The sequence below is a fragment of the Trichechus manatus genome, unplaced genomic scaffold (assembly GCF_000243295.1).
Source record: "Trichechus manatus latirostris isolate Lorelei unplaced genomic scaffold, TriManLat1.0 scaffold00104, whole genome shotgun sequence".
NCBI lineage: Eukaryota > Metazoa > Chordata > Mammalia > Sirenia > Trichechidae > Trichechus > Trichechus manatus.
In genome coordinates this window covers 1,985,350-2,009,094 of record NW_004444040.1, presented here as the reverse complement: position 1 = coordinate 2,009,094, position 23,745 = coordinate 1,985,350, and the positions used below count along the sequence as shown (strand labels likewise).

Genomic DNA, 23,745 nt, shown 5'->3' with positions numbered 1-23,745 from the left:
CAACATTCCTTCATTTAATAAATACTAATTTTGGTCTTTAGGGGAGCTCAAGCCTTCCCTCTACACCATCTCCAAGAAAGAAAGGACTGATCAAGGTAAGAACATGCATTCCTGGGATAATCACATGCCAGAGAGCTTGAAGAAGAGCTTTCCAGCGATGGGGTAAAGGGCTGCCAAGGATAAGAGGTGTCTGAATTGCCCTCTCCTGGGGTGCTCCCTCCCTGGAGTTTCTCTTCTCCCCCAAGGCAGCTACAGTGAAGAGCCATGCAACAGTGAAGCCTGCTGCTCCAGTGTACCCTCCAGCCCCTGACCTGGGAACCTAGAGGGAACCCAGAATGGGGCCTGGATGAATGGGTTGACTAATGCTGCTTAGAATGTGGATCATAGACAGGCAGTAGCAACCTCAGTCAAGAGCTTATTAGAAATACAGATTCTGAGGCCCCAGTCTTGCTGAACGAGATTTTCTGGGGCTAGAGCCCCAAGTCTGTGTCTTAGCAAGCCCTCAGGAGATCCTCGTGCATTCTTAAGTTTGAGACGCCCTGGACTAGGCCTACATCTCCCATTTCTCCCTCCCATACAGAGTCATGCTTCACAGATTGTCCCACTCTTACTGCCAGGATTTCCTAAACTTCTAAATCCTACATTGTGACCCCACCAGGCCACTGACCTCCCAGAGCCTCCTCTGGTTGCTCAGCCTTATAGATGTCAACTCCCTCCTTCTCAAGACTTTCTGTCCTGGGCTTCTGTGACAACACAACCCGCTGGCACTCCCCTGCTTAGCACAAGCCTGGCACACAGTAAACCCTCAATATATGTTTGTCATTACTGCTGCTGAAACAAAGTATAATCTTTTGAATAAAATCATAAATATCAGACTTAAAATATCTTACTTGTAAGTGATATTAAATCCAGTCAAATTATAAGCAGCATCACTAAAAAAATGCAGGAGGGCATAACCTGATGTGGCAACAACCTCGGGGACAGTCTCATTGCCATCTCTCTCAGGAACGATGAGGCCACTGAAATGAAAACACATTTCTCGTAAAAGTGATAAGCACAATCACATACACATAACATTGTGGCAGGCACAAATTCCAAAACTGGACTTCATCCATACAATTTTAAAAACCACATTCTGGACGGAGGGCAATTCCTGTGATAAATAAATAGTGCTACCCTACTATCTGGAGTCCCTGGGTGGCACAAACGGTTAACATGCTTGGCTGCTAACCAAAAGGCTGGAGGTTCAAGTACACCCAGAGGCACCTTGGAAGAAAGTCCTGGTGATCTGCTCACAAAAAAATCAGCCAGTGAATACCCTGTGGAGCACAGTTCTACTCTGACACGCACGCAGTGGCCATTAGTTAGAATCAACCCGCTGGCAACTGGTAACTGGTACCCTGCTCTCTAGATCTGAATCTTTCATCAGGCTCTTCTTCATACTGGGTTGTATTTCTAATGATATCTGAAATCAATGGCCTTATTCTTTTTTTTATAAAACTTTTAATAATGTTCTTTTGAAAAACTGAGTAAAACAAACTTTATGAGTTGACAAATGCCAAATATATACTATTTAAAAAATATATTTTTAACTTCTAATGAAAAGTTAAAATAAAAATCAAGAAGCTAAACAGCCATAATCCCAACATTATTAGCATTCTTATGCATTTCCTTTGCCTAACTGATCTCATATTACATATACATTTTATATTCTATTTTATAATTAATATACCATAAGCATTTCCTGTGTCACTAAAATGTCCCTAGGCTTTCCCTAGGACTACACAGTAGATACTAAACAGGTATTTGTTCGGTGACTGGTGAGGGAAAGAATTACTGAGTCAAAGGGTCTAAATGGTGCTTTAGGGCCACAATACCACTGTGTTTTCTAGAAGAGATAATGCCGATGTGCAATCCCCATCAACAGAGAAAGGGTCCATCCTAATTCACTATGCCGATAATGAGGATTACCAGTCCTATTTTAGCTTCACTAATTGGCAAGAAAAAGTGATTTTTTTTTTTAACTGTGGCTTTATTTTGGGTTTCTACTCTGTCCGATGAGCCCTGGTGGTGCAATGGTTAAGTGCGTGGCTGCTAACTGACAGGTTGGCAGCTCAAGCCCACCCAGCAGCTCCAAAGGAGAAAAGACCTGGTGATCTGCTTCCATAAAGATTACAGGCAAGAAAACCCTATGGGGTAGTTCCACTCTGTCATATGTGGTAGCTATGAGTCAAAAATCAACTCGATGGCACCCAACAACAACATTATACTCCTGAGGTTGATCATTTTTACTATCTTACTTACATTTACATTTCCTCTTATGTTCATGACTTTTGCCCAATTATTGATTAGGTTTTAAATTCACTATTACCACCACCACCATCTCATTCAGTAAAAGTCTATTTTACCAGGCCCTATGCAATCTGCTCCACACATATGCACCCCCACCCAATGAACAAACATCTCATCTTCTACTACTCTCTTCCCTTCATTCACTTGACCCCAGCCATGCTGGCCTCCTTGCTTCCTGGAGCACACACCAGGTACATGCCCACCTCTAAGCCTATGCTTATCTTAAATGCTCATTTGCTTTGATCTAGTAATTCTATTTATTTTTTTTTTGTAGAAGACACACTTGCACCTATGTATACAAGAATCTTCACTGCAGCACTATTCAGAATGCCAACAGGTAGAAAGCTGCCTACATGCTCATCCACAGGGGTTGGTTAAATGAGTTATTACATATCTGTAGGTCTGCAGGACTAACATGGGGAGTTCATCAAGGCATTCTGATAAGGAAACAAAAAGTAAGCTGCAAAACAATGGGCCTATTACTTGTGTTTATTTACATGTATTTACTTAAGTGCATATAAAAATGATGAGCACATACCACTCCACAAGTAAAGAAGGAGGAAAGAAAAGGGAAGGGGATTTTCATCCAATGAGAGTTTTTAATATGAAACAGAACTCTAGAAACCCTAGGGCTCTGAAGATGCTCCAGGGGTTACAAAATAGTGAAGCATTTTCTATCATTTATTCACCTAACAAATATTTACTAAGTACCTCCTATGTGTGAGGCATTGTTCTAGGTACTAGGAATACAAGAGTGAAGAAGACAAAGTCTGTGCCCTCATGGAGTTCACATTAGCAAAACAACAAATGAATCCAGATACATACCCCTCTGCCAGGCAGAGACAAATGCTATGAAGGGTAACAGTAAAAGAACAGAAGGGTAGAAAGGGCAGTTAGGGAAGGCCTCTTAGGAGAGCTGAGGTTTGATCAGAGACCTAAATGAAGGTTTGAACCACCATTATGCTTTCATCAGTTCTATATACCAGCATCCCTTGAAATAGTGAAGGAGTCCCTGGGTAGTGCAAATGGTTAATGTGCTAGGCTATTAGCAGAAAAGCTGGAAATTTGAGTCTACCCAGAGATACTTAGAAGAAAAGCCTGGTGATCTACTTCCAACAAATCAGCCATTGAAAACCCTACGGAGCACGGTTCTACTCTGACACACATGGGATCCCCATGAGTTGGAGTCGACTGAAAGACAACTGGTCTTGGTTTTTGAAATACTGAAGGGGTAAATACTTGAAAGAGCAGGGCCACTTAGAACAGGTATGTCAAAAGTAACCTTCCCATAAGAAATACTGGCACAGGAAAGGTTTGGGGGCTTCAATCACATGTGGGAGACCCTGCACACTCTCCTATCCTAGCATGAGCTTCACGATCAAAGAGACAAGAGCTCTGATCCTGGTTCCATGTGCCTGGGCACGTCATTGACATCTCTGAGCCTCAATTTCCTCATCTGCACGATAAGAAAAATCCTATCTATCTCACAGCAATGTGATGAGGATCAAACTTGAAAACATGTAAACTGCAGTGCCTCACACTAGTAGGTGCTCAATAGGTGATGGCTAATGGGATTGTTTATATGGCATGGACACGTAATAGGATGAATGGCAGAACTGGCAGAGAGAGAAAGGATGGAGAGTCAGGAAGGGGTGGAAGAGTCATCTATACTCGAGTACCACAATCGGGAGAAAGGGGACCAGCTTCCCCACCATCAGAGAAGCTTAGGTGTTTACTTCTTCACTTCAAAGACTTGAAATTGTGATAGCTTTGCAGTGTGCTGCTTCTCCCAGTAGAATTTAGTATGAAAACAAAACAATTGGTTTATGACAAAAATAAACTTTTACAGAGTAAATGAACACAAATACAGTCTCAACCCAGGGTGCAAAGCAATGGAAAGTGTGTGTGAGGAAGAGATGCTGCAGACGTGCCACTGGCTGTCACCCTGAACTGCCCCCCACCTCCCTATCCCCTGTCCCCCAGGTAGATAAATAAATAAATGCAGTCGCAGCTTAGGCTGCTGCCAGTTGTTCAACTTGAACTGCCTGCCCTGGGGTTCTTCATAACCATATATTTTAAACACACAGTACCCCTGTTTAAAACCATTTCTGAAAATCACTGAACCAAGATAATCTCTTAATGAACCTGAAGTTCAACCTAACTGTCCCAGGTAGACATAGGCTCTCTTAGGGTGCAACCTGACTTTACCAACAACACTATATAAACTTACCAGTAATCCTCGATTTGGCATACTTTTCTCTTCGCAAGACTAATACCTACTCAAGGGCAGAGAATAAGCCAGATACGTAGAGTCAGAGGGTGGGACCTGGTAATGGGGCCAGGCAGGGTCTATACCTTCAACTGATGAAGGAGGGTCCAAGAACATAAAAGAAGTGCCTCCCTTTGACCACGTTCTCTAAGTGTGTCATGGTCTGACTACCATGGTTTCAACAGGGTGCTAAAGAGACTGACTGGCCCATGATATCACATGGCTTCCTCTAACAGCTCTTCTTCATGGTCTAAACGACTGTCCCATCAATGTATGACCTTCTTAAAAACTGCTGCCCCTGCTCCATCACCACTACCACCACCTCTGTATCTCCTTACCAAGAGACCTTCATAGAGTACCTGCTCCACGAAGGAGTTCCACATAGTCATTCATTGAACTCATCACAAAAACCATAATGTTGTAGAGCTAGGAGGGACTTAAGAGATTAACTAATCCAGTGGTTCTCAAACTTGATTAGTAATGGAACTATGTTTTTAAACAAATTTTATCAGAACTTCAACATATTAAACAGATAAATGTAATCAATCAGTCTGGAGTCAGATTAAACTTAATAGTTTACAATACAGCCAGAGAGAACATATGTTGAACTGACACACAACTTCCTCATTTTAGGTTTTAGAAGCTGAGGTCTAGAGCACTTAAATTACTCAAGCTCACACAGAGAACATGGGCAGAACCCAGATTAAAAGTCCACATCTTCTGAGTCTTCTTTGGGTCTTTTCTTTACTGTCACTGGTCCCTGGCTCTCTCTACTCTGGGCACCCAGTACATAACCTCCACTTGATACCTCTATCCAAAGCCCTCCTTCCTTATAGCCTGAGACAGTGGTTTTCAACTGTTCTGCATATCAGTGCTTTAGGGATTTTTTGTGTTTTAGGTAAATTTCTATTTTTAAATACCTATTCTCACATTTTAGGACTTTTCGAAAATGTAATTTTAGAAAATGTACACTTAAATATGTCATAAGTTAAATTTTAACATAATCAATACATTAATTTATACTATTAGTTAACCAACTTTTTAATAGGAATCCAAGAATTATTCTGTTATCTCTGCACATATACTTTGACTTCTCTCAAAAATCACTGATTAGAATAACTATAGCCTTCTGCTTATTTTCTGTTTTTGTTGTTGTTGATGTAGAATTCACACGTCCACTCATCAAATACACCACTACAGTGCAGGTGAATCACAGGGTTATATACACCTGTGTAGCCCATGTTCCCTTAAGGGCTACCAGTGAGCTGATTCAAAGTGCCTGGCACATAACACGGGCTCTATGAATATCTGATTAACGACCTCAGTACCAAGTGAACCCTCAACAAGTACTATATGCATAGTTTTTGTACTTTTGTTCAAGTTTTAGGTATCTGCAGCCATGGTGACTCAGTGGTAAAGAGCTTAGCTGCTAACCAAAAGGTCAGCAGTTCAACAGTTTGAATCCATGAGCTGCTCCCTGGAAACCCTATGGGGCAGTTCTACTGTGTCGTATAAGGTTGCTATGAGTTGGAATTGACTCAACAGCACTCAACAACAACATCTCTGTCGTATAAGGTTGCTATGAGTTGGAATTGACTCAACAGCAATGTTCTTTTTTTTTTTTTTTTAAATACATAGTTTTTGTACTGTGTTAAAGTTTTGGGTACTTCTTGCTATAATACAAGGTATACTTCAAATGCTGGCATAAAAATATACAAGCCCCAAACGCTTGACCAATGCCATTTTAAATGCCTAGCATGGACTATCCACCTACTCTTTGGTCCTGTATGTGAACCTTTGAGACCCAGAAAATGGCCTTCGTTCTCTGGTCAAAGATATATCAGAGAGATTTCTAAGCCAAAGAGAGTGAAGAGAAGACAAGCACACCTTAGTCCCTTGCTTGATCTCCTCTGTCCTTTGGCTCATAGTGTACTGTTTACTCTCAGTTACCTCCCTCATCCACATGGGATGTCAACCAGACTGGCCAACGTGAGGAACACAAAAACATTTGTTGAATTGATTTCTTTTTAAACTCAGGGAAATAAAACGTTTCAGGGAAAGAAATCTAGAAAGCCAGCTGCAGATGACAATCAACCTGACAACTACGGTTCCCTAAGGGAATGTGCATTTTAGAAAAAAAAAGTATTTTAAATAAGTTCTCTATCCTAGAGAAATAAGAGCAGTGACACGGATAGACATATGCATACCCATGTTCACTGCCACATTATTCACATTAGCAAAAAAATGGAAAAAACCTAAGTATCCATCAACGGATGAATGGATAAACAAAACGTGGTACATACACATAATGGAATACTACGCAACGATAAAGAATAATGATGAGTTTGCAAACCATCTTACAACTTGTATGAATCTGGAGGGCGTTATGTTCAGTAAAATAAGTCAATCACAAAAGGACAAATATTGTATGATACCACTTTTATAAAAAGTTAAGAATAGGCTTAAACACAGAGAGAAACATTCTTTGATGATTACTAGAGGTGGGAGGGGGAAGGAGGGAGAATCACCTACTAGATAGTAGACACGTGTTAATTCTGGTGAAGGGAAAGGCAATACACAATATGGGGGAAGTCAACACAACGTGATCAAGGTAAACAGACACTGAGAGGTACCCAAGAACAAAGGACAACCACAGTAAATGCTATAACATGCACAATTCTGCAACAACAGTAATAACAACCAAAAATTTGTGAGCAGTTACACAGGTAGATATGTATGCAACATGGGTGAAAAAGGGTATATGGGAGTACATGCATGCACTTATATAGGTTATTTGTTGTGAGCATTTGCATAAACATATTTGTATGTGCTGCATATATATTCATACATATAACAGAACAAATAGGGGCACCGTTATGGAAACTTCTTAGACATATCCAAACACCTCATGGGACTGAGTTCTTTGGCTTGAAGGTTAAGGACCATAATCTCAGGGAATATCTAGGACAACTGGCATAACATAGTTCATAAAATTAATGTTCTACATCCTAGTTTGGTGAGTAGCGTCTGAGGTCTTAAAAGCAACCATCTAAGATACAACTATTGGTCTCTTCCTGTCTGGAGTGAAGGAAACCAAAGACTCAAGGAAGCAATCAGTCCATAAGACTAATGGGCCACATGAACCACAGCCTCCTCTAGTCTGAGACTAGAAGAACTAGATGGTGCCCAGCTACCACTACTGGCCACTCTGACCAGGGACACAATAGAAGGTCCTGGTTAGAATGGGAGAAAAATGTAGAATAAAACTCAAACTCATAAAAAAGACCAGGCTTACTGGATGATAGAGATTAGAGGAACCTCCAAGACTATCATCGTAAGACATCCTTTTAACTTGGAACTGAAGCCACTCCCTGAGATGACCTTTCAGCCTATAAAATAAACAATAACACCTGTGAGGAATGTGTTCCTTAGAATAATCAACTGTATGAGACCAAATGGGCAACATTTCCCCAAAAGCAAAGATAAGAAGGCAAGGGGGGCAGGGAAACTGGAGGGATGGAAAAGGGGAAGGCAGGGTGGAAATGGGGAGAGTGCTGACACATTTTGGTGATAGCAACCAATGTCACAGAACAGTTTGTACATGAATTATTGAATGAGAAACTAGTTTGCTATGTAAACTTTCACCTAAAACACAATAAAATGTTCCAAAAAAAAAAGTTCTCTATCAAGTAAAAGAAATACGGAGACAGTTTTGAATTCCTGAATGGTCAAAAACATATAACAGAGCTACTTCTTGTTAATGAAAACTAAAATGCCAAAACCATTCAGAACACCCCAAACATTTGGTATTAAATTGCTTTGTTTTGTTTAATTACTAATATAGAATATATTTGTTGGAAAAAAAAAATCACCACAATACATAACTGTATGTTCCTCATTCTCTGCAAGTTACCTATTCTTCATTTTATGTGAATCCTTCCAAAAATTTTCCCTCAGCCATGTTAATGCATACATACAAATACATACACATACACACACACACAATATCTGAATTCAACAAGTAATTCCTGATGGCCTACAAATAAGGGATTCAACAAGAAACAGGATGGGTACGGTTCCTGATTAAAATTTTTCACAGAAACGCCGCATTTTTATGCAAACAATATGCGCCTTCTGTGTATGTTTGGCAACCGTGCCCTTCTCCCAGGAGGTGTTTTTGTAAGTGCACTATGCTATTTTTTTTTTTACAGCAGCATGTTTAAAAAAAAAAAAAGGCATACGGTGCTTATGAAAATACCTTGTTGGGGGAGGGCTCGGTTGGCAAACAAATATAGAAGGCGCACACTTGTGCATAAAAATATGGTAATATTATTCAATATATTACTCACAAAACATTGAAAAATGTAAACTTCACCACCACCACGAGGAGGTAAACTTGATACTATTATCACAATTTTACATGTCAGGAAACTGAAAAGAGAGGTCAAGTTCTGCGCCTTGAAACTTAATTAGTAGCTAGAGGCTAGAGGAAACAAAGACCAGCGTACAAGCGATCAGACTCCAGGCCTACTACTCCTTCCACGAAATAAATATGTTAACTGATAATAAAGATAAGACATTAAGAATGCAATCTAAAGAAATAAGTTCAAACTCAGAAATCAAATAATGATTAACTAGTATTTATATGACTGAGCTTACCTAAAGGCAGCAATTAATGGTGCATAAATCGAGTCCCCGTCATAAATGTATAAATGGTCCCAACTGCACTCTGTAGCAAAATGACTGAAACGAAGTCTCATTATTCTGTTTGGCCTGAAAAGAATGAAAAAGCAATTTATAACAAAAAATCATCATAACCATCAAACATTTGAGAAAAATATATGTATTTTAAGAATTCACAGGGACAGAAAAAATTGATCATATATAAACAGTATTCTTTCACTTGTTTATTTAGCACTTACTACTTGCAAGAGAAGGCATCTTGGTGGGGCAGTGTTTAAACGCTCGGCTGCTAACCAAAAGGTCAGTTGTTTGAACCTACCCAGCAGCTCCGCGGGAGAAAAGACCTGGCAATCTGCTCCTGTAAAGATTACAGCCTTGGAAACCCTATGGGGCACTTCTACTCTGTCCTATAGGGTCACTATGAGTTGGAATGGACTCAGCGGCAACAGGGCTGTGCAAGAGATCACTAAACAAACATGCAAATGGTAAACAAAATGAATATGGTCTGTCTTTTTTGGGCCTTAGAGTCTGTTCAGTGGCTCCCACAATGGCCATTCTTTAACTGCCTCTGGACCAATACATTAGCCCATCTATTTCTACACTTCCTTACTCAAATTAAGATTTCACACTTCAACATTTCAAAAACTGCAAATTCTCTAAACTCTCCTACCTTTCTGCCTTTTCACAGCACTGTCTGGCAAAAGCCCTGGCTAGAGGAAACCAAGTATCTGCTTTGACTTAGATAGCACCCAAAGACAACTAAGCAGTGCTGGACAAAGTCACACCACTGGGTAGACTGATTCTAGTACTATTCATTGCTCACCAACTTCAAATGGCACTTCAATTCTTTTAGTCAATCCTCCTCCATTTTTTACATTTTGTTTGTTCGTTTTTTTAAAGAAACTAGATCATTTATCCTGTAGAATTCCTCACCTTCTGAACTTGGCTGACTTCTGTGCATTCCAAGATTTTAAGTACCATCTGCTTACTCTTGAATTTAAATATCCAGCCCAGTCCTTACCGCTAAATTCCAGTCTCAGTTACATAACTGACTTCCAGGTATATCCCTTTGAATGTTCCTCCAGCATCACACAGGAATATGCCCTAAACTAAGACCTTAATTTTCCCTCCAAACTTGTTGTTTCTCCTGAATATGGCCCACATATCTGGCTCATGCCAGAAACCTGGGAGTCATCTTTGATTTCTTTTACTTACTCCAACATTGCAATCCATTGCTAAGTTCAGTCTATTCTATTTTCAATATATATCTTGAGCCTGTCCGTTTTTCTCTACCTTTACCACCACCACTAGTGTCCAAGTTAACATAATCTCTAGGCTGGCCTACTAAACAATCTACCATTATTCACATCTAATCCAGTCTCCGTACTGTAGCTAGAACAATGTAGGCAAAATGAAAATTTGATGTTATTCCCTACTTAAAACCATTTGGTGGCACCCCACTGCTCTGAGGACAAAAGTCTAAATTTCTACCACTGCCAGCAAGGCCTTCGTGGTTACTCTCTGCCCACTTCTCCAGCTTCATCATGTACCCCTCTCCCACGCTCCCATGTCTAACTTTCCTCACCTTCTTTTAGTTGTGAGGATGCTTACAGAACACTCTTCTAGCCATTCCTTGCCTGACTGGCTCCTTCTCTTCCTTCAAACCTCAGCTCAGTATCACTTCCTCAAAGATGACATCTGACTCTCAAACCAGGCCTCATGCCCCTACTATGCCACGTACCTAGTATTTGCCTTTCCAACTGGATGGTAAGCTACCTGATGCAAGGGACTAGGTCTGTTTTCGATCACCACTGTATCCCCAGCACACAACACAGCTAATGTTTGGCACAAGGTGGCATTCAATAATTAAAGACTTATTCTGCACGATGATTTTACTTAACTTTCCCCTATAACAGCTTTTAAAAAGTTACACCAGTTTTGGGATGACTCATTTTTTGTTGGTTTGTTTTGTTTTATTAATGCATAAAGATTTTTTTCACTCAAAACAAAATAAACATACCATATATATTTCAAGATTACAGTTTCAGGCAAAGACACACTCACCAATTTATTCAACATGATGGCTTCTAGTCAAAAAATACTTTATAGAACACATTTAACTTCCACATAGCATTCAGGTTAACCCAAACATTTTGCTTCGGGATAAAAAGGTAGGTAGCACCTTCTTCGACTTTTCAGTTGGCTGTACATGTGCAGTACTTGTTCTGAACACCTGCCTTTATTTTTACCTAAATGAATTTTTCTATGCTATAACTTTAACTCTAGTTTGAGTGCAAGATAGCTACTAGCCTCCGAAAGGTTAAAAGAATAATGAAAACATACAGACAGAAGAATGTATCTTCTAGAAAATGACTCCCTCGTGGCCCCCGCTACCATTTACCACCAAGTCTTTTCTTCCTCCTTTTGTGAGTAAAATAAGCGTTCTTTATATTTTATGTGCAAACTGTGTTTAGTTTCAAATGGTTGCTGTTGCTGTTTTTTAATGTGCTTTCATTGTTTAACTGATATATTTTTCTATCTGTGAAAATTGGGCATCTTGGGTTGAGACAGAACACATAATTTTTGCCATTAAAATTAATGAAAATGTTTTTTCATTTAACAGTTTTTCTTTAGCAGCAAGGTTTTCAGGAAGAAATTAAAAACATTAAGTAAAGGACAGGTGTACTGATTCAATTGAACGAATAAATAAGTACTATTTAGGCAACAGTAGTACTTCACCTTTCATTTTTACTTCTCCCCACAGCAAATACAGTAGATTAAAAACAATCTATAACTAAAGCAAACAAAAAAACCTATGCCGCATCTCATCAGAAAATACCTAATGAATCTACCATTAAAAGCTCCAATCATGAACACAATAGCAAAAATTCAAACCTTTAATTCTGAAAGTGGCTTGCTGGATTTTACTGTTATAAATAAGCATCAGTTAACACATTCTAGGTTCTGTAGATACAATGGTCAATGAGACCTACAAACAACATCTCTGCTGCCCTCATAGCACTCAGAGTTTATGGAGGGCTTTCAACACCATTTATATCCTGCTGATGCTTAAATATATTTCTCTAGACTAGACATCTCCTCTATACCACACTTACTTGTCTAACTAACATCTCTAAGTAAACAACTAAGTAAATAAATAAACAAGTTAACTTGATGGTGATGAGTACTGCGAAGAAATTACAGAAATATGACATGGTACTTCAACAGGTGACAGGGAGTTACTCCAGAATGCTCTGGAGGAGATTAGAATGATGACAGGCAAGCCAAGCGAAAAGCCTGGGGAACAATGTTCTAGGCAGAAGGAATAGTGTGGCAAGGTCCTAAGGGGAAAAGAAGTTGATGTGTCCAACCAACATGATGAAAGAAGCAACATGAAGAAAATCAGCATGTCTGAAATAGAGCAAACAGAGGAAATACTATGAAATAAGAAGTGAGAGGTGGAAAAGAGGCAAAAGAAAAAATCCAAGGCTATCAGAGAGGCCCAGGCTAGAGAGGATGGTGGCTCTTATAACAATAGAGATAGAGATGAAAGAGAGCCTGTAAATGGATTTGGGAGATATCCTGAAGGGAAAACTGACAGAATTTACTGACAGTTAAGAGAAAAGGAGATTAAGGTTTTTTGTTTTTTGCTTAGTGACTGAGGACAGGCAACCATTGAGAGCACATTCAGAGCAACAGTGGAGAAGGACATCAGATGGGAATGACATGATGGAAAGGGCAAGGGCAGAAAACTCCTTTAGAGCAGCAGTTCTCAAAGGGTGATCCGCAGACTACTAGGGGCCCTGAGATCCTTTTAGGAGGTTCAAGAGGTCAAAACTATTTTCACAATTATACTAAGATATCACATGCCTTTTTCACTATGTTGACATTTACTAATGGTGCAAGAACAACGGTAAGTGAAACTGCTGGCGCCATAGAACAAATCAAGGCAGTAGCAACAAGCTGTACTAGTGATCACTGCATTCTTCACCATCATACATTTGTAGAAAAAAAGAAAAAAAAAGCCAGTTTCACTGAAGGATATCTTTGATTAAACAGTAAAAAAAAAACTATAAATCTTGACCCATGAGTACACATCTTTTTAATATTTTGTGTGAGAAGATGGGAAATATGCATAAAGCACTTCTGCTGCCTAACAAAAGCATAGTGGCTATCTCAAGGAAAATCACTTTTCCAACTGTTTGAGTTGTGAGCTGAACTAGTCACTTTTCTCTTGGAATACCATTTTTACTTGAAAGAACAACTGACAAACTATGGTTATTCAAGACTTGGATATTTAGCAGACATTTTCTAGAAAATGAACAAAACAAGCCTGTCACTTCAGAAAAAACTGACAATATTTGTTGTCAGTGATGAAATACAAGACTTCAAAAGATAATTAGAAATTTGGAAAATTTGTATCTGCCACCCAGATACAACTTCCCAATACTTAGAACTTTCTGATGAGATTGGTGGTAATATTAATAAACAATATGATTTTTTACATAATATAATAAAATTTATCAACATCTGGAAAATCTGCATAATTCAGTGAACCAATATTCCCCAAGTGACCCCATGCATTGTGTTATAAAATCATGCAAGGGTAAAAGATCTACATGCAAGAAAACCTATGAATTTTAATATAACAGAGTTCAAAAAGTTCACTGATACTCGGAGTCCACACTGCAATTTACTCTTAAGAAATTATTACTTGTCAAGTTTTGGTGTAGCATCAAAGAAGACTACCCACATTTATTTAAATAGACTATTAAAATCTCCTCCCTTTTCCTACTACATATTTAAGTGAGGCCTACTATTTTTCCCCTACTTCAACCACAATATATCACAACAAAGTGAATGCAGAAGATATGATAATCCAGTCCAGCTATCTTGAAGAGATTTGCAAAAATGTAAAACAATGCTAATTCTTCTCACTAAATTTTTTAAAAAAACTTTTTTTCCATAAAAATGTCATTTGTACTAATGCAGTAGGTTTATTATTGTTGCTTTTATATGAACTAATAATATTTCTTGGTTTTAATTTCTCATAAGGTAAACACAGATAGACAACTCACAAAAACAAAAATTACTTTGGTTCCTCAAAGTTTAAGAGTATAAAGAGGTTCTAAGAACAAAAAGTTTGACAAATACTGCTTTAAAGGTTTTCTACAAAAGGAAGGAGAAAAAGAAGGCAATAGCTGGAGGAGGAACAAGGGTCCAGAGAAAATGTTGCTTCGGTAATACAGAATTACTCTGATTTTCTTGCCCACAATAAAAACACATACTTAGAAAAATGACGGAATATTGTCATTTGCTAATGCTTTCAGTAAAACATTAAAAATACTCAGTAGTATATACACAAATCATGGCCTCATCTAACCTGAGACCAGAAGAACTAGATGGTGCCCGGCTACCATGACCAATCTTCTAATCAGGGCAACAATAGATGGACCATGATAAAATGGGAGAAAAATGTGGAACAGAACCTCAAATTTCTTAAAAACAAAACAAAACAAAAAAAAACAGACCTAGACTAGTTGAGACTGTAGGACTCCTTGAGACTATTGCCCAGAGATACTCTTCAAACCTTGAACTGAAACTAACCCCTGAGGGTCACCTTGTAGCTAAATAACTGGCTCAAGAAATAATGAATATCACCCATAAATACTGTGCTCCTTTAAAAAATTAGCTATATGAGACCAAAAGGTCAACAATTACTTTAAAACAAAGATGAGAATGTAAGGGGGCAGGGAAACTAGATTAATGGAAATGGAACAACCAGAATGGAAATGAGAATGTTTACACATTGTGAGGAATGTAACCAACGTCACTGAACAACTTGTATAGAAATTACTGAATGAGAACCTAAACTGCTGTGTAAACCTTCACCGAAAGCACAATATTATTTTTAAAAAATACTCAACAGATTTTTAACTAGAACAGTTGAAAATATACAAATTTCACAAGTATTCATTTGTGACACTAAATCAACACTTGAAATTTCTTTTTAATTAACAATAAAGATCAAGGAAATAAGAAAGCCAAATTCGTCAAATGAAAAGTTATAAAATAAAAAAAAGTTTTAAGTACTTTATGCTATTGATGGTTAATCTCACTTCTAGGAAAAGTAATGTCCTACTGAGCTCCGTCCTAAAGAAAAATGAAGCCATTACTACTTACTGTCCTTCAATGAGCCACGTGCACTTTGTTTTATATTTATAATTTCCAGGTCCATCTGTTACAAACCCTGAAGATCCAGTTAGTCTGTAATTTAAATAAAAATAAAAACTTCAGTCCATCAGAAGTTATATATTAATAATAGCTTTCTTAATCCTCCATACAATCCCAAATTAAGTACAGCGGGTACATGAAAGCGTATTATAACCAGAAAATGACTAGACAGTTATATTCAAATCGCACAAATTTGAACAAAACAAATCCTTGCCACATATTTAAAATAGGAGGATACAAAAATGTTAAAAACCAACAGGAGTAAACAAAAACATTATACTGCAATCTTTCTAACTAAGACTGAAAGGTCATACTTTGTATCATGAAAATGGCCACAAGAACTTATTTATAAATATGAATTGGTTTTTAAAATTAAGATCACACAGTTACCGCTACAAGTAAACCCACTGTGTCAAACTGACTCTGACTCATAGTGACCTTATAGGACAGAGTAGAACTGCCCCACAGGGTTTCCAAGGCTGTAATCTTTACGGAAGCAGACTGCCACATCTTTCTCCCCAGTTACAAGTACAGTGCATTTAATACATACCACTACAGATAGTACAACTGAGGCAGGCAGGCACATCAAGACAAAACAGACAACAGACCCCCTGTAGTCATTTAGCTGCTGACCTGAAGTGGCCACTTACCATGTTCTCATAGTACCACAGCACCTGTCTTCCCACACTCATGCAAGCCTAAAGTTTAGCAATATTTTTAGATCTTGCCAATATAATGGGTGCAGTGCAATGGGTTTCTCTTACATCTGACCTTTCTGTCCTTGGGTTATAATTCTACCAAAAAAAAACGGTTGGGACACAGCCTGCCCTGTGATTGGTCTATTTTATGCACCTTGCAGGGACTGGTCAGTTTACTATACAAACAGCGTGCATAAAACCACTCAATAGGATTAAGTGATCTTGGGGGGATTGGTTGGTTTGTGGTCCGGCTGGGAGGGCCATGCCTTGAAATTGATAAGGAGCTCGCTTATTTATATAAGCAGTCAATCCAACAGAGGTTTTTAAAGAGAGAGGGAACCTCCTAAAAGAACTATAATACAGGTTAAGACCTGTAACACTGAAGACTGCATGAAACGGCACGAGACGGTGGCAGCAGTACCAGTGGAGGGAACCACCAGACCAGCAGACAGCTTCAGTGGGGATTGCCCACCCACAAAAAGAGAGAGAGCTGAGTGTCTTCAGGCAGGATGCTTGCTGGCAGAGTGGGGTGCCTCTAAGCACTTGTTGTCAGAGCCAAAAGAGCTGTTAATATTTGCCTGAGCAGGGCAGAGGCAAGACCCAGAGAGGCCCAGCGGCAGAGGCAGGGCCCAGAGAGGCCCACTGGCAAAGGCAAGGCCAAGAGAGACCCAGCGAGGCCCAGCGGCGAACAGAAGAGCTGTGGGCTGGCATGGCCTAGAGAAGGAGCTAAGAGCTGTCCTGGTTGGAAGCTGCCCTAATTGACAAAGTGTATCCTGTCTCCTGAGTTGTATCCTGTTACTTCCAAGCTGATCCTGATTCCCAGTTGTAGCCTGTTAATTCCCTAATAAACCACAAAACTGTAAGTATGGTCTGTGAGTTCTGTGTGGCCAGTGCAATGAATTATCAAACCCAGCAGAGAAGTAGAGAGTGCCATGGGAGGACGGTTGCTGTCAGAAATGGTGAAAAAAGCTGGAAAGTGAAGGTATGTCTGACCTCCTACCTCTTAAGAACCAGCTTTCTGCTGATCCTGACTCTCATTCCTCCTCCTGAATTTAGACAAGTTCAGACAGTAGATTACAATGGACATACACTGGTATCTCACTAATATTCTGATTGGTACTAATCATGATGTTTGAATCTCTTTTCATATGTTTTGCTCACTTGCATTTCCTCCTTTGTGAACTGAGAATTCATATTCTTTGTCCATTTTGCTACCAAGTTATCTTTTTCAAATTAATGTTCAGGGTAGGAGATTTTCTTATATTAAAGATATTTCCCATTTGCATGTTAAATGTACTATAAATGTATTTTCTGTTTACCTTTTTCTGTGTACTTTGTGTCTAGTATCTTTGATACATAGAATTTTTTAATTTTTAGGAAGGATGCTGTTTCCTTCCTCATTGCTGTTTCCAGATCATTTTTCCTCTCTTGCATCAACAATGTCAGCCTCCCTGAAGCAGATCTGCCTGCCTTACTTACTAAGTCATCTACTCACATCCCAGTTACTCCTCATGCACTGAAGATACCAGCACCTAGTTCAGTGTCTTCCATTCATCTGCATCAACACTGAAGACACTGCAAGAAAACTCAGCCCCTCAGCTTCTTAATCTTACCACTAATAATCTTTTCTTCCATTCTACTTTAGCCACCCACTCCTTACCCATTAACCGTAACAGCACAATCACCAAAACCTCCATTTGAGCATCCTACCCTCTGACCACCATCTCTTATCTCTCTAGTTGATTTGCCTAGTTCCCCCTGTCCAATGTGTCTTCAGCCCATGGGACCTTCAATTCACTAAACCATCACTTTTTCACTGTTCATCACTCACCACCAACACATTTCACTTTCCCACTTACCTAGTTAAGATTTCATGGTCCAGAAGGAAACCCAAGACTCAGAGAAGAAACTAGGCTACAGGACTAACTGTCCACACAAACCATGGCCTCATCTACCCTAAGACCAGAAGTTCTAGATGGTGCCCACCTACCAATTCTGATCGTTCTGATCAGGGTCACAATAGATGGATCCTGATAGAATGGGAGAAAAAGTGTAACAGAACCTCAGATTCTTAAAAAATCCAGATTATTGGACCATTTGAGACCAGAGGACTCCCCAAGACTATTGCCCTGAGATATTCTTTAAGCCCTGAACCAAAACTATCCCCTGAGGTTACCTTTTAGCTAAATAACAGACTGGCTCCACAAAATAAAGAATATCACCTGTGAGTACTGCACTCCCTAAAAAAAATCATCTATATGAGACCAAGCGGTCAACAATTACTTAAAAAAAAAAAAAAGGATGAGAAGGGGGCAGGAAAACTAGATTACTGAAAACTGAACATCCAGAATGAAAACAATGAGAATGTTCACACATTGTGAAGAATGTAAGAAATGTCACTGAACAATCTGTGTAAAAATTGTTTAATGGGAACCTAATATCCAGTCCCCAGAAAAGGACATTATGCTTGGTAAAGTAGAGGGTCAGCAAAAAAGAGGAAGACCCTCAACAAGATGGACTGATACAGTGGCTACAACAATGGGCTCAAACAGAGCAACAATTGTGAGGACAACACATGACCAGGCAGTGTTTTGTTCTGTTGTACACAGGGTCACTATGAGTCAGAACAAACTCAATGGCACCTAACAACAACAACCAATCTGCTGTGTAAACTTTCACCGAAAACACAATAAAACATTATCTAAGGGCATATATGCTGAACCAACTGCCAACATTATTCTCAACGGAGAAAGACTGAGAGCTTTCCCCTTGAGAACAGGAATGAGACAAGGATGCCCATTATCACCACTCGTATTCAATATTGTACTGGAAGTCCTAGCCAGAGCAATAAGGCAAGAAAAGGGAAGTAAAGGGTATACAAATTAAAAAGGAAGAAGTAAAACTACCTTTATTGTAGATGACATGACCCTATACATAGAAAATCCTGGAGATTTCACAAGAAAGCTACTAGATCTAATAGAAGAATTCAGCAAAGTCACAGGGCAAAAGATCAACATACAAAAATAAGTTGAGTTCCTTTACACTAACAAGGAGAACTCCAAAAAGGAAATCAAGAAAATAATACCATTTGCAATTGCCCCCAAAATGATAAAATACCTAGGAATAAACCTAACCAGCGATGTAAAAGACCTATACAAGGAAAACTATAAAACACTACTATAAGAAATTCAAAGAAACCTACATAAATGGAAGATCACTTCATGCTCATGGATTGGAAGATTTAATGCTGTGAAAATGTCAATACTACCCAAAGCAATCTATAGCTATAACTGAACCCTGATCCAAATCTCAACAACATCCTTCACTGAAATGGAAAAATTAATGACCAACTTTATATGGAAAGAGGCCCCAGAATAGCCAAAGTGATACTGAAGAACGAAGTAGGAGGCCTCATGGTTCCTGATCTCAAAATGTACTATACAGCCACAGTAATCAAAAGAAGTTGGTACTGGTACAGTGACAGACACACAGACCAATGGAACAGAATTGAGAACCCAGAAGTAAATCCATCCATCTATGGGTAGCTGATTTTCAACAAGGGGTCAAAGTCCATTCAATGGGGAAGAAACAGGCTCTTTTAACAAATGATGCTGGCAAAAATGAATATCTATTTGCAGAAAAATGAAACAGAATCCATGCCTGACACCATACATAAAAATTAACTCAAAATGGATCAAAGACCTAATTGTTAAAGCTAGAACTATAAAGTTTCTGGAAGATAACATAGGGATAAAACTGTGGGACCTAATTTAGACTATCAAACACAACTAAAAATGCATGAAAAACAGACGACAAATTGGGTAACTGGGATCTCATAAAAATTAAATACGCTCATCAAGAGTAAAAAGAAAACCTATAGAATGGGGAAAAATCTTTGGGAACAACGTATCTGATAAGGGTCTAATCTACAAAATAAATAAAAAACTTCAACAACAAAAAGACAAATAATCCAATCAAAAAATAGGCAAAGGACATGAACAGACACTTCACCAAAGAGGACACTCAGGTGGCTGACAAACACATGAAAAGATGCTTGCAATCATTAGCTATCAGAGAGATGCAAATCAAAACTACAATGAGATACCATCTCACTCCCGCAAAAACGGCACTCATCAAAGAAAAAGAAAAACAGAAAACAATAAAAGCTGGCTAGGTTGTGGGGAGACTGGAACTCTAATACACTAATGGCAGAACTGTAAAATGGTACAAGCACTATAGAAAATGGTATGACATTTCCTCAAAAAACTAGAAATAGAAATACCTATGATCCACCAATCCCACTCCTAGGTATATACCCTAAAGATCTAATAGCAGTGACACAAACAGACATATGCACACCTATGTTCATTGTAGCATTATTCACAATAGCAAAGGGATGGAAACAACCTAAGTGCTCACAACAGATGAATGGATAAACAAATTGTGGCACACACATACAATGGAACACTATACAGCTATGAAGAATAATGGTGAGTTCTCAAAACATTATAACATGGGTGAATATGGACGACATTATGTGCTGAGTGAAATAAGGCAATCACAAAAGGATAAATATTGTATGGTCTCACTTTTATAAAAAGACAAGAATAGGTATATATAGAAAGCAACGTTCTTCGATGGCTACCAGGGATGGGAGGGGCAGGGAGGAGGAATCACTTTTTACATAGTGGACACTTGTTATTTTTGGTGATGGGAAAGGCAATTCCCAATATGGGTGAAGTCTGCACAACCTGACCAAAGTAAATGATGACTATACAAAGTACACAAGAATAAGGGACAATTTTGGTAAATGCTATAAAACCAAAACCCAACCCACTACCATTGAGTCAATTCCAACTCAGAGCGACCCTATAGGACAGACTAGAACTGCCCCATAGGGTTTCCAAGGCTGTAAATCTTTATGGAAGCAGGCTGTCACATCTTTCTTCTGCAGAGTGGCTGGTAGGTACGATCCCCCGACCTTCTGGTGCGCAGCCAAGCGCTTTAACCACTGCACCACCAGGGCTCCTCTGGTAAATGCTGTAATATATACAATTTTGCCAACAACAGTAATAACAACCTATATATATATATATATATATATATGCATATGTATATAAAATGTAACCACGTGTGGGGGGGGTTACATAAGTAGATATGTATCCATATATGTGCACAGGAAAGCACATGTGGTATATGGGTGTGCATGTATAGGCATATCTGTAGGTATATGCATATACATGCTTGTGTGTGCTGTATATTCATATATATAATAAAGCACATGGGGGCACAATTGCAAATACTTCCTAGACATAACTGAATACCTCATGGGTTTGGTTTACTGGGTTTGAAGGTTTAGGACCAGAGACTCGGGGGACAACTTGGTCAACTCGCTTAACACAGTTCATAAAGATACTGTTCTACATCCTAGTTTGGTGAGTAGCATCTGGGGTTTTAAAAGCTTGCGAGCGGCCATCTATGATACAACTATTGGTCTGTACTCATCTGGAGCAAAAGAGACAGAAGAAAACCAAAGACTCAAGGAAGAAACTAGTCTACAGGACTAATAGCTCACACGAACCACAGCCTCATCCATCCTGAGACCACAAAAACTAGATGGTAGCCAGCTACCACCAACAATCATTCTGACCAGGGGCACAATAGATGGTCCTGGGTAGAACGGGAGAAAAATGTAGAACTCAAATTCCTAAAAAAAAAAAAAAAAAAGGCCAGACTTATTGGACCAGCAGAGGCTAGAGGATCCCCCAAGACTATTGCCTTGAGATACCCTTTAAACTTGGAACTGGACTCACTCCTGGAGGTCACCTTTCAGTCAAATAATAGACTGGCTCATAAAATAAACAATATCACCCGTGAGTACTGTGCTCCTTTAAACAGTTATCAGTATGAGAAGAAACGGTCAATATTTACCATAAAGCAAAGATGAGAAGGTAAGGGGGGCAGAGAAGCTAGATTAATGGAAATAGAAAAACTAGAATGAAAATAATGAGAACGCTGACACATTGTGAAAAATGTAACAAATGTCACTGAATAATATGTATAGAAACTGTTAAATGGAAACTTAATTTGCTGTGTAAACTTTCACCAAAAAGACAATAAAATATATACATGATTAAAAAAAATATTCTATGGTCCATCACGATAATCATCCCCTGAAAATTCCCCAACTTCCTTATCCTTCTCTCCCTCTGCTGTACTTGCCTGATACAGATGTTTCCATGTCTTACTCCCTACCATCCATTCTAACCCCAAAACATTAGTCTAAGCCAGTCATGGTTTCCTGTTCTCCTTGCCAATGACTGATTAGAAATGCACATCAGTTAGGATTAGGTTCTAATGCAACTGATGGGAAGATCTGAATAGTGATGGCTTAACCAAGATATGAAGCCCCAAAGCAAGCAATCTAGATCTCAAAAGGCATTTCCAAGATCACGCAATGTTCTTCTACCTTATTGCTCTGTTATCCTCAACATATGGCTTCCACCTCATAATCCAAGTTGGCTACTCAAGCTCCAGTCATTATACCCACATTGTACCCAGCAGGAAGGAGGAAAAGAAAATGAGGCACAACCCTCACAAGTCAAACATGACACTTCAACTTAGATCTCACTAGTCAAAAGGTAATGATATATCTACATGTAGAGAGAGGCTGAGAAATGTACCCATTATTCCAGATGACCATGTACCCAGCAAAAAAATCAGGGATTCTCTTATGAGAGAAGTGGTGAAAGGATATGACGGGTAATTATCAGTCTCTATCACAGCATGTAATCTAATACTTAGATGTGATGGGAAGTCTGATGAATATTTTCTCATTCTTAAGACAGTGTGGCAGACATGGAGATGTGCCATCTAGACAACCCTTCAAAGAAGGACTTGCTGCCAGCTGCAGGAAGAGTGGTCATCAGACAGTATCCAGCTATCAACTCCTTCAGGAGCTGTCTTGTCAAGGCATGTCCTTCCCAGCGTAGCCCACACCACGGGGGCTATAAAGAACAGGGCATTTCAATCCAACATGGGACAACTCTCACAGGCAATACTCACTCCAGAACTCCCCTTTGTCAGGTCTGCATCAAAGCTCAACATCTTCCTTTACCCAACTGTGCTTCCTGCTCTTCCTCTCGTAGGTATTATAACCAACTTTTAACCCAAACTCCATCTCAGCATCTCCTTCTAAAAAAACGCTACCTTGACAGACACCCAAAAAGAGACCATCTTTCTTTTCCCTCTGGACTTTGCTACAGCTGAATTTTACAGCTGGATGTACTACAGCCATCATGCTACCAGCCTAAACACAAAGCCAACAACAGGGATGGCAAATCAAAGTAACGTAAAGGTCCCTGAATAGCAGTACCAACCAATCACAGAGACTACCCTCGTTCAAACTTCTAGTTTTATGGGTAAATAAATTTCCTTCTGCTTACTGTTTTACTGTGTGTGTGTGTGTGTGTGTGTGTGTGTGTGTGTGTGTGTGTGTGTGTGTGTGTG

General features: G+C 39.2%; 1 protein-coding gene across 1 annotated transcript in view; it reads right to left on the bottom strand.

Annotated features, from left to right (window-relative positions):
• Positions 1-23,745, bottom strand: part of ATRN (attractin) — a 116,902-nt gene that overhangs the window by 56,919 nt on the left and 36,238 nt on the right. Inside the window, exons 2-4 of the mRNA XM_023737511.1 lie at positions 15,488-15,571; positions 9,281-9,394; positions 891-1,019 (exon numbers count right to left, since the gene is read on the bottom strand). Of these exons, the coding sequence (XP_023593279.1) occupies positions 891-1,019; positions 9,281-9,394; positions 15,488-15,571 (327 nt within the window). The remainder of the gene's footprint in view (positions 1-890; positions 1,020-9,280; positions 9,395-15,487; positions 15,572-23,745) is intronic.